Genomic DNA, 17,034 nt, shown 5'->3' with positions numbered 1-17,034 from the left:
ATCCATTCCCACACCGATGGTGGATGAAAGCATGCAAGGCACCAACCTGCACATCAGGAGCACACCATGGCAATGTTACAACTGTTGGCTCTCGCCGGTCCTTTACTGTAAAATAAATGTTGTCTGTCCATTTGAAAATAGCCTATCTACAAGCTTGTAGATCTGCTATTTTCAAATTATTTTTTTATACAGTTGAAAACTTGGACATTCTGCATAATGAGTACTTTCTACGTTTGTACTTTGAGTACATTTTGATGGCAATACTTTTGTACTTTTACTCATGTACATTTTGAATTCCGGACTTATACTTGCAAGTAATTGACACTTTTATTAAGTAACACAGTTGAGCACTTTTTCCACCACTGTCTTGTATGATCATATAATGTTGTGACGCAACAGGGCACCTACGCCGACGAGGCTGGCGGTGAGGACGCGCAGCACTGCAGGCCGTGCGACGCAGGCTGGTTCTGCAGCAGGGCGGCTCTGTCTCAGCCTCAGGGCCCGTGTAACCCCGGACACTACTGCATCATGGGAGCATCCACCGCCTCTCCAGCGGTAGGAATTAAGACCACCATCAAGCTAATCACCTGCCATAGACCATAATTATTCACACGGCGGCCATGTTGGCATTTTACATTGGGTAAAAGCAGGGTGGCTACGGGGTGGCATTTCATTAACGTAATGGCAAGATGGCCACCATGTGAATATGGTATAGACACTTTTCACGGCAGCCATATTGGATCGAAAATAGCAGTACGTGTAATTTTATTTCCTTCCCAAGTGTTACCAATGATACCTATGTTCCATTTATTGGAGCAGAGTTTTATTTCTTCCAGTGTCAACATACACAATCGCAGCATTGTTTCTTGGTTGTTCCACCCAGGTCTGTTTGACCTGAATGTAACAAACAACAACCTTGTTGTACCATTGGTAACACCTGAAGGAATGTGTCTGCATGCCGTGAAAAGGTCCATTATCTTCTACGAGCTTGAAAGATTGAAGTATATCGGTACTAATGTACTGTGATTGACCAATGTAAATGCTTTCAACCTGGCGTCCCGATTTTGGGCATACTATTATCGACACATTTTAATTGCAAAAATAGCAGATCGACAACGTGTGACACATTATAGATTGCTATTCGTTGTGTAAGGTTTAAGTGGAATGACACATTACTGGATTGTCACTGAAGCGTTTGTCCATTTATTCCCGCCTGTCCATAACCATTCTAACTGTCCCTCCAGCTGGGTGTGTCCACTGGTGGGGTGTGTCCCGCTGGCTTTGTGTGTCCGTCGGGGACCAGGTACCCCCGGCAGTACCCCTGTCCCGCGGGGACATGGAGCAGCACCATGGGAGCCCGCGACCTGACCTCCAACTGTGTGCCCTGTCCTCCTGGACTCTACTGCAACAGCACAGGCCTCCGCCAGCCCTCTGGGGCCTGTGGCGCAGGTATCGATGGATGTTTGAACGTATACTGACCAAGACACACGGACACGCACACGGACGGAGTGCAAAACATACTCTCCCCATGCCTTCGGCTGGTGAAGACAATAGTTGAAATAGCCAATCTGCTCACATGACGCATTGTGATCTTGTAGATTGGCTATTTCCACTATTTTGGAAAATGTTTGAAAGAACATTTTTCAACAGGGAAACAAAATTATGATGACTATAATAATAATTGCACTTATATCTCAAATCATTGTTATTAGGCGATTATGTAATAATTGTGACAGGCCTAATGAAGAAACGTTTGTCCGTTCTTGTAAAGACATTGAGAAATACAAGATGATAACTCACGCTTGTCACCCAGCCTGAGTGTGACCCGTCACTTGTTTAAATGTCATTGTTCTAAAGAAGATTGTCCGGATTGTCATACAGACACTGTACAGTATATACCAAGCACATCTGTCCGTTTGTCCTTCTGTCCATCCGTCTGTTCTGACCTTGTGAATGCGATGTTAATAATAATAATAATAGCTTGAATTTACATATTGCCTTTCATGACCCCAAGGACGCTTTACATCAAAACAATGAACAACCAACAAACAAAGAATCAACCAAACAAAACCACAAACAACAATGTGCCATACTTATTTCTTTCAAGGCAGACTTAAAAGAGTCCAGCGTTGTTTGGGGAATGTTGAGAGAATGTCGTGACATTTGGCACAGAGGTCCACTTGGACTGATCGATTAACTGATACATGTCTCTTTCACTGCATGCTATATGAATCGGATGTAAATGGCAAATGGTTGGCGGAGGCATACAGTCGCGATGCAGCATTTCTAGTTGGATTTGATTCTGAAGATCAAATCCGTACCAGGTTTCACCATAGAAACGCCTTTGTGGGTGACCAAAAATATATACAGTAATACAGTTGCAGACTGCAAACCTTTAGCCTGTATCTATTTATATTCATCTATGTACCTGACATTTTAAAAATGGGTTTTATTTATTTTTCCATTGACCTTTTAGATTATTTTTGTCATGTGTATTGTATTAAAAAGGGTATCTTTGAAAAACAAAGAAAAGGTCAGACACTTGCCAAAATGTTGCTCTTTATTAGGTCGACGTTTCGGTCGATTAGACCTTCATCAGGACTAATCGTCTAATCGACCGAAATCAACCTAATAAAGAGCAACATTTTGGCAAGTGTCTGACAGTGTGCGGGACCTTTACTTTGTTTTTCAAAGATACCCTTTTTAATGTATGCTCTATTGCCCTACGCACCTGTCACTAGCCTTCTGAGGTGTGCATCGGCCTTTTGCTAAAAAAAAATCATGTCATGTGTATTGTGCCTTGTTTTAACTTGATTGTTTTATACTACTGTACAGCACTTTGAAAGATAAAAAATAAAAAAATAAAATGTACTTACTTACTATTCATTTTTTAAACATAATGCTGTATTATGTATTTACAGGCTACTACTGTTCAGAAAGAGCCACGACCCCCATGCCGTCCGACGGTGTGACGGGGGACAAATGTCCAGTGGGACACTACTGTCCCCCCGGCTCAGCCTCTCCTGTCCTATGTCCCGACGGACAGCACTCTAACGTCACAGGTACCGCTCGCCATGATCTACTCAGGGCTGTCACAATTATTACATGATTGATAATCAATCGCCTAATCGCAATTAGTTGAGATTATCGCAATTATTTTTTGCATAATCGTCATAATCATGTCCATGTTGCAAAATGTTCCGATATTTTCAAACATTTAGTGGAAATAGCAGATCTACAAGCTTGAACGTAGATTGGCTATTCATGGTTTTTTTTAAGTATAAAGTTATTAAATGATGCACCTGTTTTTTTTTTTTTTTTAAAGATATTTTTTTGCGGCTTACGCCTTTTATTGGTTTTTGAAGGGACAGACAGTAGGCTGACAGGAAACGGGAGAGAGATGGGGGAAGACATGCAGTAAAGGCCGTGTCGGGCTCGGGAGTCGAACCCGCGGCACACTGCGACTGGATTACCAGTCGGGTGCCCAGACGGTTACGCCACCGCCTGGGCATGCACCTGTTTGTTTACGAAGCCTAAAAGCCAAACAGAAATGTAATGTGTGTTCACAATGTTCAAAGACAGAAACTCAATTATTTGACCGTCGATAATCAGCAAGTAAAATATCATAATCGTGACACCCCTAGACCTACTTAGGTATTTGTATGGTGAAAGGTTAAAGTTCAGAAAAAATTATGTTTTGTTGTGTATAGGCCAGTAGTTCTCAAACCTTTTGGTGTCAAGGACCCCATTTTTTATATGTTTGTAATATAAAAAAAATAAATAGCAGATGTACAACCTTGCAGCGCAGCTGTGAGCTTGTAGATCTGTTATTTTTGAATAGCCAACGCAGAAATGGATATGGAAAGTGGTTGAAATGATTGCATGTTTAGCTGGGGACCCCCCTGGAACACCTTCAAGGACCCCTGGTGGTCCCTGGAGCAAAATGCGTCTCTGTTTTACCAACCCAGGCGCAGCAGAGTGCGAGGACTGTCCTCCGGGGACCTACTGTCTCTCCGGGGAGGGGGTGCAGCTGTGTCCAGTGGGACACTACTGCCTGGGGGGCAGCGTGGAGGCCATCCTGCCCTGTCCCCCTGGCACGTACAGCCCTGAGCGCGCCCTCAGCCAAGTGGAGCAGTGCCTCATATGTCCAGCAGGTGGGAGCATTGCCACATAACATTTTCTACTGCATGCCTGTACAGATGCAGGGAATTCTATAAATGAATTTGTTGATTTGGATGAATTAAGTGCTACTGATTAAATCAATGTATGCTATCTGCAATACACTAATGCAAATGAATCCTATGGTTTGGATCAATTAACCTGATTTCAACATATCTATGACCGAAGCAAATGCAGTATCATACCTATGACACTCCTAAAAGAGATCCAAAAGTATCTGGGTGCTTTGTCAGAAGATACAAACAATCTGCACATAAAAAAAAATCACACCCGTGTGAACTGAGTGGTGTAAGGTATTATATAGCCTGATCAGCTGTGTTCTGACGTAATGTCTGACGTAATGAAATCAGCATCAACCAATCAGCATCAACCATGCTCATTTTTTTTGCACAGACAGACAGACAGACAGACAGACAGACAGACAGACAGACTAACAAAGCCAGTTGTAGGAGTGGTTTACACCACTCAAAAAAAAAAATATATATATATACAATACATACAATTTTAACGTTTTTCGTTTTTATACTGAACTGACTTAACACAATCCCCACCAAAAATGGTAGCCTGCATTATTTGTCAGGAAGCGACACCGCTAAAATACAGTTATTCAGTTGTATAAATGTGTTTGATCCGATCTAGTGGAAAGGCTATCACATTAGCTTCACATTAGACACTGGACTGCGCCATCAAGTCATAGTCGGTCTACAGTCAATGTTTAAGGTGTGACTCTTAGGCAAGCCCCATTTGATCACAACTGCTTGTGATCTTGTAGACCAGCTATTTTCTGTAAAGGGGGACAAAGGGAGCGGACCTATTTAGAGCCCCCCTGAGGGAACCAGTCAACTCATCATATAAGGTTTCAGTGGTTAAAGGTTCAGTTGTGAAATATATATTTTTACTAGGGTTCATGTCAACGTTGCACTTGCAAATAGCTCTGGATAAGAGTTTCTGCTACAGTGAATGCGTATTAGGCCAGTCAATCTAAGCTAAATAGGGGAGTGATCCAAAATAAATTGCAATAGTAATCGTTGGAGGTCTTTTATGATCCTTATAGGGTCATCCAAATAACATATTAAAGACTTTCTGGGTCTGTGTGAACACAAACATTGGCTTGTGATTGGCTGATCACCCCATAGCGATGATTTGACTGGCTGAGCAAAGTATATACAGTATTGCAGATTAAAGTGAGGGCAGAAAGTGAGACGCCAAAAGTGATTGGACGGAATGACATTTGTGATGATTTGATTGGCTGAGCACATAATGTGATGTATGATGATACGAGCGCAACTCACTTCACACGACACAAGTGTTATTTTTAATATGTTATTAGGATGACACTAAGGATAATAAAAATCCTTGAACGATTACTATTGCAATTTATTTTGGGTCAAACCTTAGATTGACTGGCGTATATGCCTTAAGAAAATATAATGTTTGTTCCTGAATGTTGTCATGAAACTTGAATTGTGCGTGTTGGTCTCCCAGGCTTGTACTGTGAGGAGTGGGGTTTGTATGAACCCACTGGGCCCTGCCAGGCTGGATACTTCTGCTTAGCAGGTAATGTAAAATATACAACATGATCATGATGTCATACCAGCACTGCAGTCACTGGGCTTTTATTATATCAAAAGTGCACATTTAGCTCTCTTAACTCTGAATTGTAACTTTATTTAACCCATTTTGGGCGGGTACCCCTTTTGGCGTTTTAAACATTATGTTATAATTTAGCTATTGAAAAATAGCAGATCTACAAGCTCATAGCGCGCCACCGAGTGGCGCGCTACAATCTTGTAGGTCTGCTATTTTTGAAAAATCATGAAAATATTTATTTCAGAAAACTGGAGGATTTAGAAGAATTTATTTAAATTTCTAGGTCAGGCCTAAATGGGTTCAGAATGAATAAAGGTATGAGTAGAGCATAGTCTCTGCTCTTACATTGCTGTTCTAACTGACCATGTCCATATAGGTATCAACTTCCGGAACCCAGATGGGAACTTCAGCACAGGAGTTGGAGGGGCGTGCCCACCGGGCCACTACTGTCCTGAGGGCACGGGTCTACCTGTGTCCTGTCCACTGGGCACCTACTCCAACAGGTGGAGCACACACACTTCTACACTACTACACTACTACACTACTGTCCTGAGGGCACGGGTCTACCTGTGTCCTGTCCACTGGGCACCTACTCCAACAGGTGGAGCACACACTTCTACACTACTACACTACTACACTACTACACTACTGTCCTGAGGGCACGGGTCTACCTGTGTCCTGTCCACTGGGCACCTACTCCAACAGGTGGAGCACACACACTTCTACACTACTACACTACCATACTACTACACTACTACACTACTACACTACTGTCCTGAGGGCACGGGTCTACCTGTGTCCTGTCCACTGGGCACCTACTCCAACAGGTGGAGCACACACTTCTACACTACTACACTACTACACTACTACACTACCACACTACTACACTACTACACTACTACACTACTACACTACTGTCCTGAGGGCACGGGTCTACCTGTGTCCTGTCCACTGGGCACCTACTCCAACAGGTGGAGCACACACTTCTACACTACTACACTACTACACTACTACACTACTGTCCTGAGGGCACGGGTCTACCTGTGTCCTGTCCACTGGGCACCTACTCCAACAGGTGGAGCACACACACTTCTACAAAACAATGCTTTATTGTTTGTTTTGTTTGTTTTTTACAGTGAGGCGAGCCACCTAGAACAGTGGTTCTCAAACCTTTTCAAGTCAAGGACCCCCAAATTGATATGTATTTGAACACAGACCCCCATCTGAAAATGTTTTGTGTCAGCTGGGACCCCCAGAAGAGAAAAGACCTGTGTTCTTTTGTTATCTTCTTTCTCAAACGTATACAATATTTTTAAAACATTTTCAAAAATAGCAGATAGTTCCAAATTCAATTCCAAAGACAATTCCCCTAGTTGAAATGTAAAATTACGTACCTGCGCACGCACACACGTATGTGTGTGACTGTGTGTGTGTGAGTGTGTGCGTGCATGTATGTATGTGCGAAGTCTTGTGTGCATGTCCGTTTGTCTGTGTGCATTTAGTATATGATAATCTATTCATGCCTGTCGTGGGTGTACACAGTCTGTATCTAACAGAGGTGGGCGGCTGCATGTGGTGCTCGGCGGGACACTTCTGTGGCTCTGTGGGTCTGACCCGTCCATCTGGGCCGTGCCACGAAGGCTTCTACTGCCCTGGAGGAGACTCTGCAGCCACTGGTACACCAGCATATTTAGATTTAGTCTTAGTCTAATGAAATTGTTTAGTCTTGGTCTAGTCTTAGTCGACTAAATATCAAAATCTTAGCCTTTTAGTCTTAGTCTTAATGCAATGTTAATTTTGCCAGAAAAGATTTAGTCTTAGTCTTTTCAATAACACACCATTTTAGTCGGCTCGTCAGAAATTTTCAGTAGCACCGAAGAGCCAACTTTAAGACGGTACCCGTCCCCCCGAACCTCAAATGACGTCACATTGTAGGCTCTACAGAGCCGAACCGACTTTTATTCGGCTCTAAAATAGGAGTATGACTATGAATCGCGCCTTAGTCCTATTGAGTCTTCTGAAATTGTTTAGTCTTAATCTTAGTCAACAAAATGAACACGGTACAGTGGAACGCACACTACAACAGTTTTCTGAAAAACCCATATTCAGTGGTGCTCGACACTTTTTCATGTCCATTTGATATTCAACAATAATGAGTTCATTAATACTTTCAAGACTTTGGCCTAAGGCAACATGCAGATATCAAATGATCAAATAATGCAATATGGCACTTCACTCTTATGAATGAGCTCACACCAGAGAGCTGCTCTGCTTAAGAAAAAGGCTTGGTGTTTTTGTGCATTTTGATTAGAGAATTAAGTAGGATTCATCACATTAAAAGATTACCATCCATAATGTCATTGTAACTGTGTGTGTCTGTGCTTTTCAGTGGTGGAACTCTGGAAGAAGTAGCCTACTCAACATTTTATTTTATTTGTAATTAAAAGTAGCAATACCCCAATGTAGAAAGTATTACGTCTGAGTAATCAAAATTTACTTGAGTAACAGTACGACAGTATTGGCATCAAAATGTCATTAAAAGAACCAAAAGTAAAAGCACTCTTTATGCAGAGATGTCCCATTTCACAAGTTTTCAAAATGTATAAAAATATTGTGAAAATAGCACATCTACAAGCTCACATAGCGTTGCATTGCGACACATTGTGAACTTGGTTAATGAATGTTTTGTAATAATAATCAAAATCTAAGTAGCTACGTTTTGGAGGAAAAGTGGAGTAAAAGTATTGGAAATTGGAAACACACTTCAAAGTAACACTCAAGTAAACGTTTGTTACTTTCAACCATGTTTTTTCCCTCATCCTGTAGTGGTGGAAAGTAACTAACTAACTTTAGTTACTAGTTACTTTCTAGATTTTGATTATTATTACAAAACATACGGTAACCACGTCAGCCCTATACATTTCGGCCATTTGAAAATAGCAGATATACAAGCTCACAATGTGTTGCGATGTGACACATCGTGAGCTTGTAGATCGGCTATTTTCAAAAGATTTTTGAAAACTTCAAATGGCACGTTCTGCATAATGAGTTGTTTACTTTTAGTACTTTGAGTACACTTTGATGCCAATATTGTATGTTTACTCAAGTACATTTTGAATTCAGGACTTACATGACATGCTACGGAGTAGTTCTACATTGCAGCATTGACACTTTTAAAAATGTTTAAGTACTATTTGGCACCACTGCTCCATCCTGCAGGCTCAGAGGGGGCAGGACGGATGTGTCCAGCGGCTCACTACTGCCCCGGGGGCAGTGCCAACCCAGTGCCATGCCCAGCGGGAACCTACGCCACGCTGACGGGCCAGACTCACTGCTCCCACTGTCCAGCTGGACACTACTGCCCCGAGAGCACTGCCCACTTCACCCAGTTCCCATGCCCGCCCGGACACTACTGCCTCGATGGTACCGTACGCACACACGCACGCACACCAGAACCAGGGCTCTCCCCAAAACCTGTCAACTAAAACGGTTCAACTTTTACATGACGCCTGAGGTTTCGAGTTTTTAGATATGTGGTTTTGATCGATTGATTGAATGCTTTATTAGACGGACATGCAAATGGCAACAGAGTCAAGCAGTTGATCTAAAAGGATAATACACAAACACAAAAAGTCCTTGAGGTCTTGTGTGTGTGCGTGTGTGTGGAAATATCCATGATATCGGTATTGTTCAATAATGAAGGTACTATCCCAGAGTTGACTCAAGTTAACAGGAAGGTGTGAAATGTGACACCTCCGCCTCCCAAGGGAAGAGAGAGGAAGTCAGTGCCAAAACCACTAGTAAGTTCCACCAGCAAACTGCTTCTAAACAGCCAGACCTCATGGCTACAGTAAACCTCACAGCAGGGTGCTCCGGCCATGTGCTAGCACATGGCAGGTAATACTTCCTGGTTTTAAACCAATAGTAAGGTTGGCTATAAACCAACCACAGGAAGGTGCAGCAGCCAATTAAATGTTAGCTGATGTGAACCTGCCCAACAGGGCGGGTCTAAGGAAACAAAGGTTTTAAATGGCCTTGCGCCAGTTTCTACCAGTCAGATTCAACCAACTACGAGAATCCACACCTCATGTAACCACATGGACATGATGAAAAACAACTCACATTAGACCAATGGTTTTTTACCTAACTAAACGTAACTAAACGAACCTAACTAACCAACTAGTTAAAACTAACTAGACGTCTAACCTAAACTGGGTTAAAACTAACCCTTAAACCAATCCTAAATAAGCTAGTTCATGTGTTTAAATGTATGTTTGTTAAACGACAATAAAAGTATAAAAGACACCTGAGTTATATTATTTAGACAGTTTGAGTAAAGACATACTCTATGTGCAGTTGTGGCCTTTCAGTAGGCGTAGCTATGGACCATGATGCTATCATCTTAGCAAGTTAAATCGTGGATAGCTATAAATCTGAACAGTAAAAAACCATACGGTGCGATTATTGTCATAATCGCGGTTAACTTACTAAAACAAACGCTCAAAATGAGCAAGCGTTTTACTCCAAATGAGTAAAAAACCATAGCGTGCGATTACTATCGTAATCGCGGTAAACTTTACTAAAACAAAAACTCCAAATGAGTAAAAAACCATACGGTGCGATTATTGTCATAATCGCGGTTAACTTACTAAAACAAACGCTCAAAATGAGCAAGCTTTTTACTCCAAATGAGTAAAAAACCATAGCGTGCGATTACTATCGTAATCGCGGTAAACTTTACTAAAACAAAAACTCCAAATGAGTAAAAAACCATACGGTGCGATTATTGTCATAATCGCGGTTAACTTACTAAAACAAACGCTCAAAATGAGCAAGCTTTTTACTCCAAATGAGTAAAAAACCATAGCGTGCGATTACTATCGTAATCGCGGTAAACTTTACTAAAACAAAAACTCCAAATGAGTAAAAAACCATACGGTGCGATTATTGTCATAATCGCGGTTAACTTACTAAAACAAACGCTCAAAATGAGCAAGCTTTTTACTCCAAATGAGTAAAAAACCATAGCGTGCGATTACTATCGTAATCGCGGTAAACTTTACTAAAACAAAAACTCCAAATGAGTAAAAAACCATACGGTGCGATTATTGTCATAATCGCGGTTAACTTACTAAAACAAACGCTCCAAATGAGCAAGGTTAGTGTGCAATTATCAACTTAATCGCGGTAACTTTACTAACAATTAAACCAGTAGCCTTGTAACTAAAATAGCCTGGTAACTAAATAGTTCAAAGCACGGTTAATAGACGCCACAGCTCAGACGCAAAGTCTCAAGCATAGATGGTAAATCGCCTGATGTAACCACAGGCCTTGTACTAAATGTACAAACAAAAGTAACTCCAGCGTAAAACAGTACACCAGCTAAAAATCCAGTTTAGCACAGAGCTCTGAAGAAGCCAGCAGACTTTAGGATAAAAGCGTTACTGTAAAGCTAAACGGTTGCTAACCTAAACACAGGCGACAATGTGATCCAAGTTCTGGGTTTTAATAGCTACTCCAGAGTCAATGTCTATTCCAGCCTCTGATTCCAAGCAAGCTGAAATGTCATTTGATTCGGGAGTGATTATTGTAACTAAGAGCTGGGCCATTATTGTTCCCAGTTTCCTCCTGGCTTTCAACCAGGGGAAAATGGCCGCCAGAGCAAAGCTAATTTGCTAAAACCATTAGCCTATTGTCTGGTGCCTTCTACTCTGAAACACTTCTAAAACCTAGCCATGAGCGGGGGAAGGGCAGAGTAAATAGGCAACAACAGGACAAAATGGCAACTTGCCTCTACTCTCTAGAAGACTCTCCATCCTAGCCTTAAGTGCGGGGGAGGGTAGAGTTTGGTAAACAACAGGGCTCAATATAGAGGCCACTCTCACTCCTGCTATCAGCAAGGGGTGGGGGGAAGTCGTAAAGACAAGCCCAAATGCTAATTGTGACCCCACAGGAGGCACATGCAATAGGCTTGTAAATAAATGCAGTCAGGGAATGACACAGACCACTAAGGCTAAAACTAATTGAGGAAAATAAGGGAGGCAGGTATTATTAGCAATGAAATGTGAAACCACTTTTAACTATAATTCCCAGCTTAAATTAGACCAGAACCGTAACAGAAGGAAAAATACTGTAAACGCTAAACTGGCTAAAATCCCCTGTGTCAATGCTATAAAACTATAAAACCGTGAGAGCGCTTACTAAAATCCCAAAGATTCATAAGTTTGATAGGTGAAGTAAGGATGGCTTTATTCAACGAGTTAAAAGTTAGAAGCAAAGAGGCGCAATCAATATTCAATAATTTAGCGGCTGAGTGTGAAATGAGTCTGTCACAAAAATCTCCCAACACCGCAAAAGCGGACACATTTGGTAGGCTCAAAATAGCTTACGGAAAATTAGCGGATAGCTATAGCGACTATTCCGAGGAATTGAAAGAAGCTAATTTATCACAAAATGCTTTGCAAGTAAATAGTGAGCTCCATGACTGCACGACTAAATACTATAACATGAGGAAATTGTTACTGGATTCAGTGTGGTTACAAGTGGAACCACAATGGTCAAACTTGTCTGACACAATAAACAAATTGATTAGTTCAGAGACGAGGGAACCAATGGCATCAAATGCATTAGATAAAGCTCTCAATGTTTTGAATTTAATATTACAGGACACCAAATCCTTAATAAGTCCGAAAAGGTCAATACAAATGCTCTCTGACTATAAAAAGCTTGTCCGAGGAAGAGACAGGCTTAACCTGCAAGCCGCTCAGGCTGACCACGATCTAGGGCAAATAAAAATAGGGTCACTAACACAAAGGATCCAGGTCACAGCAGCGGAGCAGAAGGTCGGAGAGGTCAAGGAAGACTACACCAGAGACGTCACCTCGATGGGGGAAGAAACGGACGGGAGGCGACAGACGCCTGACCGCACTCTCACCCCAACAGATGACGCCACTACGTCAGCGGAGGACAACCAAGCTCCCCCCAAAGCGACACCAGAACAGCAGGGAACCTGCTGTGTCCTACCAACAGATGACGTCACCCAGCGAGCCCCAGGGGGGCTTGCCACTAAGTCAGCGGGGGAGAACCAGGCTCTCAACGGGACACCAGAACGGCAGGGAACCTGCTGTGTCCTACCAGAAGACTACGCCAGGTCAGCAGCACCGGAGGCCAGGGTGAGTCCAAAGGAAGAAACCACCCAGAGAGCTGCCGGGGCCAGCACAGCGCACGCTGTCACGGCGTCCGTCGCGGGAGACAACAGGAAGTCGACCACCACAGAACAGTGGCACACGCCACAGCAATCCCTCGCCTCGGAAGGGCGAGATGACATCAGAGCGGCAGACCTAGGTGAGACGAAACCGTCCTCCACCAGTGCAAGCAGCGGCCTGACACCCACAGAATCCACCCTGTCAAGGCATAAGCCCTTGAGTTTCACCAGGGCGGAGTCTGCGACGATCGCCCTGCTATGCCTACCCATGCCAGCGACCACTGCAGTAGTCCACCCCACAACAGCGACCACCACAACGTATCCCCTCCCGTCCGGCGAGGGTAAAGGTGGTCAGCTGGGGGGACCGCCCACAGCCAAACCACGTGGAAGCTGGGGAAAGCTTTGCAAAGCAGCGCTCTCCATCACAAGCCCTGCAGCCATCGGTAAGGTCACAATAAAACCTGCCGATGGCACCGATGGCAGAGGGAAAGTTAAAATGAAAAGATGCAGTCAATGCCAGTTACGTCATGAATGAATGACGGATGCACACACATGCCTACCCCCCCCAACACCGGCGGGCCCAAAAGGATGACCGCCAGGAGGAATGTTGGCACAATTGGGGGAGCGTGCGCGCACGCGCACACGCGCACACACACACACACACACACACACACACACACACACACACACACACACATGCTTCCCCCCCCACACAGGGAGGGAGACCTCCAGGCTGTCACCAAGGCGGAGAAGGACAGTGACAACTTCATGTGTGTTTTTAACAAAAAGTGTATTGTGTGATTATTATTGTGTGATACAAGTTAACATTACAGAATACATAAACATTCCCCGGTTAAAGAGTACAAACCAGAAAGTATAAAGTAACTCATAACTAGGGTAAAATGGTAAATTAATGTGTGGTATAAAATAATGTTAATTCTTCCTTTCCAGCAAGGGAAAAGCCTGGGTGGAAGGTGTCGTGTGAATTGTGACTTACTTAGTTGCCAGACACAAACTGACAGCCCATGTCAATGACACCTCCTATTAAGGGTCAATGAATGACAGGGGCAAATAGTGTGTAGTATCAATGTTTGAAATGTGATGACTTTGTGTTTGCAGGCCAGTTTGAAATCATTGCCTAAAAAACCCTAAGGTAACCAAATCGAAGGGCCATGCTAAATTACACATTAGTTACTAAACACACAAAATCCAAGGGCTTTTACGAAAAAGACAGTAAAGTAAACCAGAACCCTTGTGAAATCTATCTCCAATCTGCTCAGGACCAAGCAAGTTTATGAGGGGTAATAAATGGCAGGAACCAACCTGCTTCTAAAATGTAACAAATTAAGTAGTGATCCACGAAGATATCACAAGTCAAGGTATTTGTTTGAACAAAGTGGAATCAAATTATAACAGAATTACAAGTAAGGAAACAAACAGGAACCTTAGAATGAGTAACTAATTCTGAAAAGATAAAACAAAGAACAATATTATAATTCCTTAACCAGTCAGTTCAAAGGCATGTTAAGCAAATCATAGTATAACTACTCCAAAGTCAATGTCTATTCCAGCCTCTGATTCCAAGCAAGCTGAAATGTCATTTGATTCAGGGGTGATTTCCCATTTTCCTCCTGGCTTTCAACCAGGTGAAAATGGCTTTGTGTTTATCAAACCCCCCCCCCTCGGCAGATAATCAATGTGTCGAAAACCAAACCCTTTATAAACGAAATGAGTGTTTGAAGAACCTCTTAATAAGTTTATGAATAGGTTCTTGCGGGGGGTGTGGAAATATCCATGATATCGGTATTGTTCAATAATGAAGGTACTATCCCAGAGTTGACTCAAGTTAACAGGAAGGTGTGAAATGTGACACCTCCGCCTCCCAAGGGAAGAGAGAGGAAGTCAGTGCCAAAACCACTAGTAAGTTCCACCAGCAAACTGCTTCTAAACAGCCAGACCTCATGGCTACAGTAAACCTCACAGCAGGGTGCTCCGGCCATGTGCTAGCACATGGCAGGTAATACTTCCTGGTTTTAAACCAATAGTAAGGTTGGCTATAAACCAACCACAGGAAGGTGCAGCAGCCAATTAAATGTTAGCTGATGTGAACCTGCCCAACAGGGCGGGTCTAAGGAAACAAAGGTTTTAAATGGCCTTGCGCCAGTTTCTACCAGTCAGATTCAACCAACTACGAGAATCCACACCTCATGTAACCACATGGACATGATGAAAAACAACTCACATTAGACCAATGGTTTTTTACCTAACTAAACGTAACTAAACGAACCTAACTAACCAACTAGTTAAAACTAACTAGACGTCTAACCTAAACTGGGTTAAAACTAACCCTTAAACCAATCCTAAATAAGCTAGTTCATGTGTTTAAATGTATGTTTGTTAAACGACAATAAAAGTATAAAAGACACCTGAGTTATATTATTTAGACAGTTTGAGTAAAGACATACTCTATGTGCAGTTGTGGCCTTTCAGTAGGCGTAGCTATGGACCATGATGCTATCATCTTAGCAAGTTAAATCGTGGATAGCTATAAATCTGAACAGTGTGTGTGTGTGTGTGTGTGGGGGGGTCACCTGTCTAAGGGAGAAGTGAATATTTGGTAGATGTATTCAGTTAGCTTCTATTGTCATTCTCATTCATGACATATGATGTTCAATGATTTTTATTGAATTATTGAAACGATAACGTTTATCACTTACACGATACATGTGATTGGTGTTTAATTTTGTGCATATACTATAGGCACCAAACATGCTGCCCAGTTCGTATTGAATTATTGAAAAGACCATCATTGTTTCAATAATAAGTGTGATTAGCGTGTACTATCGTTTTGTGCGTGCAGGCACCAGACATGCCAGCCAGTTCCCGTGTCCCCGTGGGTATTACAACCCCGAACCCATGACCCAGAGCCTGGACAGCTGCCTGCCCTGCCCGCCCGGACACTACTGCGAGAAGGAGAGACTGGCCAGCGTCTCGGGAAAATGCAAAGCTGGTGTGTGTACTGTGTAGCAGTAGTACTTTGAATATAATATACTTTTTTAAAGCGAACATTTTTAACTTTAATCTTTGCTTGTATAGAGGTCCCTGGCACAACATATTTAATATAACATACCCACACACCTTACCTATCATTACTTTCCCTTTTCCTTCCCCCACCAACCTCTATGCCTCTCAGGGTGGTTCTGTGTGTCGGCAGCGTGGACCTCGCAGCCCTTCGACCTGGACAACTACACCAACGCCAACTGCCTGTGCCCCGCCACCTCCACGGGGGGCCAGTGTCAGGAAGGCTTCTATTGCCCGTCGGGCAGCTCAGAGCCTCTGCCCTGTCCTCCCGGAACCTTCTGCAACACATCTGGTATTTTGGAGCACTAATATATTGTCAAACATTGTTCTAATATAGTCAAACATTGTTTTAACCTCGCACAATTCTGCTAGCCATTTGGTTGAAAAGGAGCAAGTGCAACGTAGCTCATATCACATCTTAATGTCAGTGCTGTGACCACTACATACAAAGAAATAGGGAAAGAAATAGTGTTGTCATTGTTGGGTGGAAACCTTGTATGTCCAAAACTTTTACTTTTCAGGAAATGGAAAACAAAACAAAGAAAAAATAACCTGTGTTCCAATGGATTTATGTGTGACGACTGACAAAAACAACATTTTTGTTACCTTTGTGTACGGCATTAATTTACAAAGAAAACAAAATAAAACATAACTTGTATGGAGATACAAGTTTTCTACCCAACAATGACCAATGAAGTACTGTGAGCAATAGAAAAAGAAATGACTCAAGTCATTATCAGCTTGGGTTGCATTGTCTTGCATATTGTACCTTAGTGGGGCTTTCTGTAGTCAAGTTTGCAGTCTCTAGTCATGGTGTGGTGGAGGAGAGCATTCACAGCGGGTTTTATACTACACTTCAATCAATATTTCAGCTTTTCTAACAACAATGTCATGGTTTGAAAACTGAGCCAATTATATAAAAGACGGATTTACCGCGAGGCGGATCATAAATCATCATGAGCTGCAGTATTTTATTCAAC

The 17,034-nt window shown here is 42.6% G+C and overlaps 1 protein-coding gene across 1 annotated transcript in view; it reads left to right on the top strand.

The window, feature by feature from the left end:
• Nucleotides 1–17,034, top strand: part of LOC306931991 (uncharacterized protein) — a 202,584-nt gene that overhangs the window by 39,359 nt on the left and 146,191 nt on the right. Inside the window, exons 23-32 of the mRNA XM_079513696.1 lie at nt 400–555; nt 1,245–1,449; nt 2,922–3,062; nt 3,969–4,154; nt 5,665–5,736; nt 6,146–6,272; nt 7,312–7,445; nt 8,989–9,192; nt 15,834–15,983; nt 16,167–16,346. Coding sequence (XP_079369822.1) covers nt 400–555; nt 1,245–1,449; nt 2,922–3,062; nt 3,969–4,154; nt 5,665–5,736; nt 6,146–6,272; nt 7,312–7,445; nt 8,989–9,192; nt 15,834–15,983; nt 16,167–16,346 — 1,555 coding nt within the window. The remainder of the gene's footprint in view (nt 1–399; nt 556–1,244; nt 1,450–2,921; nt 3,063–3,968; nt 4,155–5,664; nt 5,737–6,145; nt 6,273–7,311; nt 7,446–8,988; nt 9,193–15,833; nt 15,984–16,166; nt 16,347–17,034) is intronic.

This window comes from Electrona antarctica (genome assembly GCF_951216825.1).
Source record: "Electrona antarctica genome assembly, chromosome: 11".
Lineage (NCBI taxonomy): Eukaryota > Metazoa > Chordata > Actinopteri > Myctophiformes > Myctophidae > Electrona > Electrona antarctica.
The sequence above is the reverse complement of the archived record's forward strand: the minus strand, read 5'-3'. Positions and strand labels throughout refer to the sequence as shown.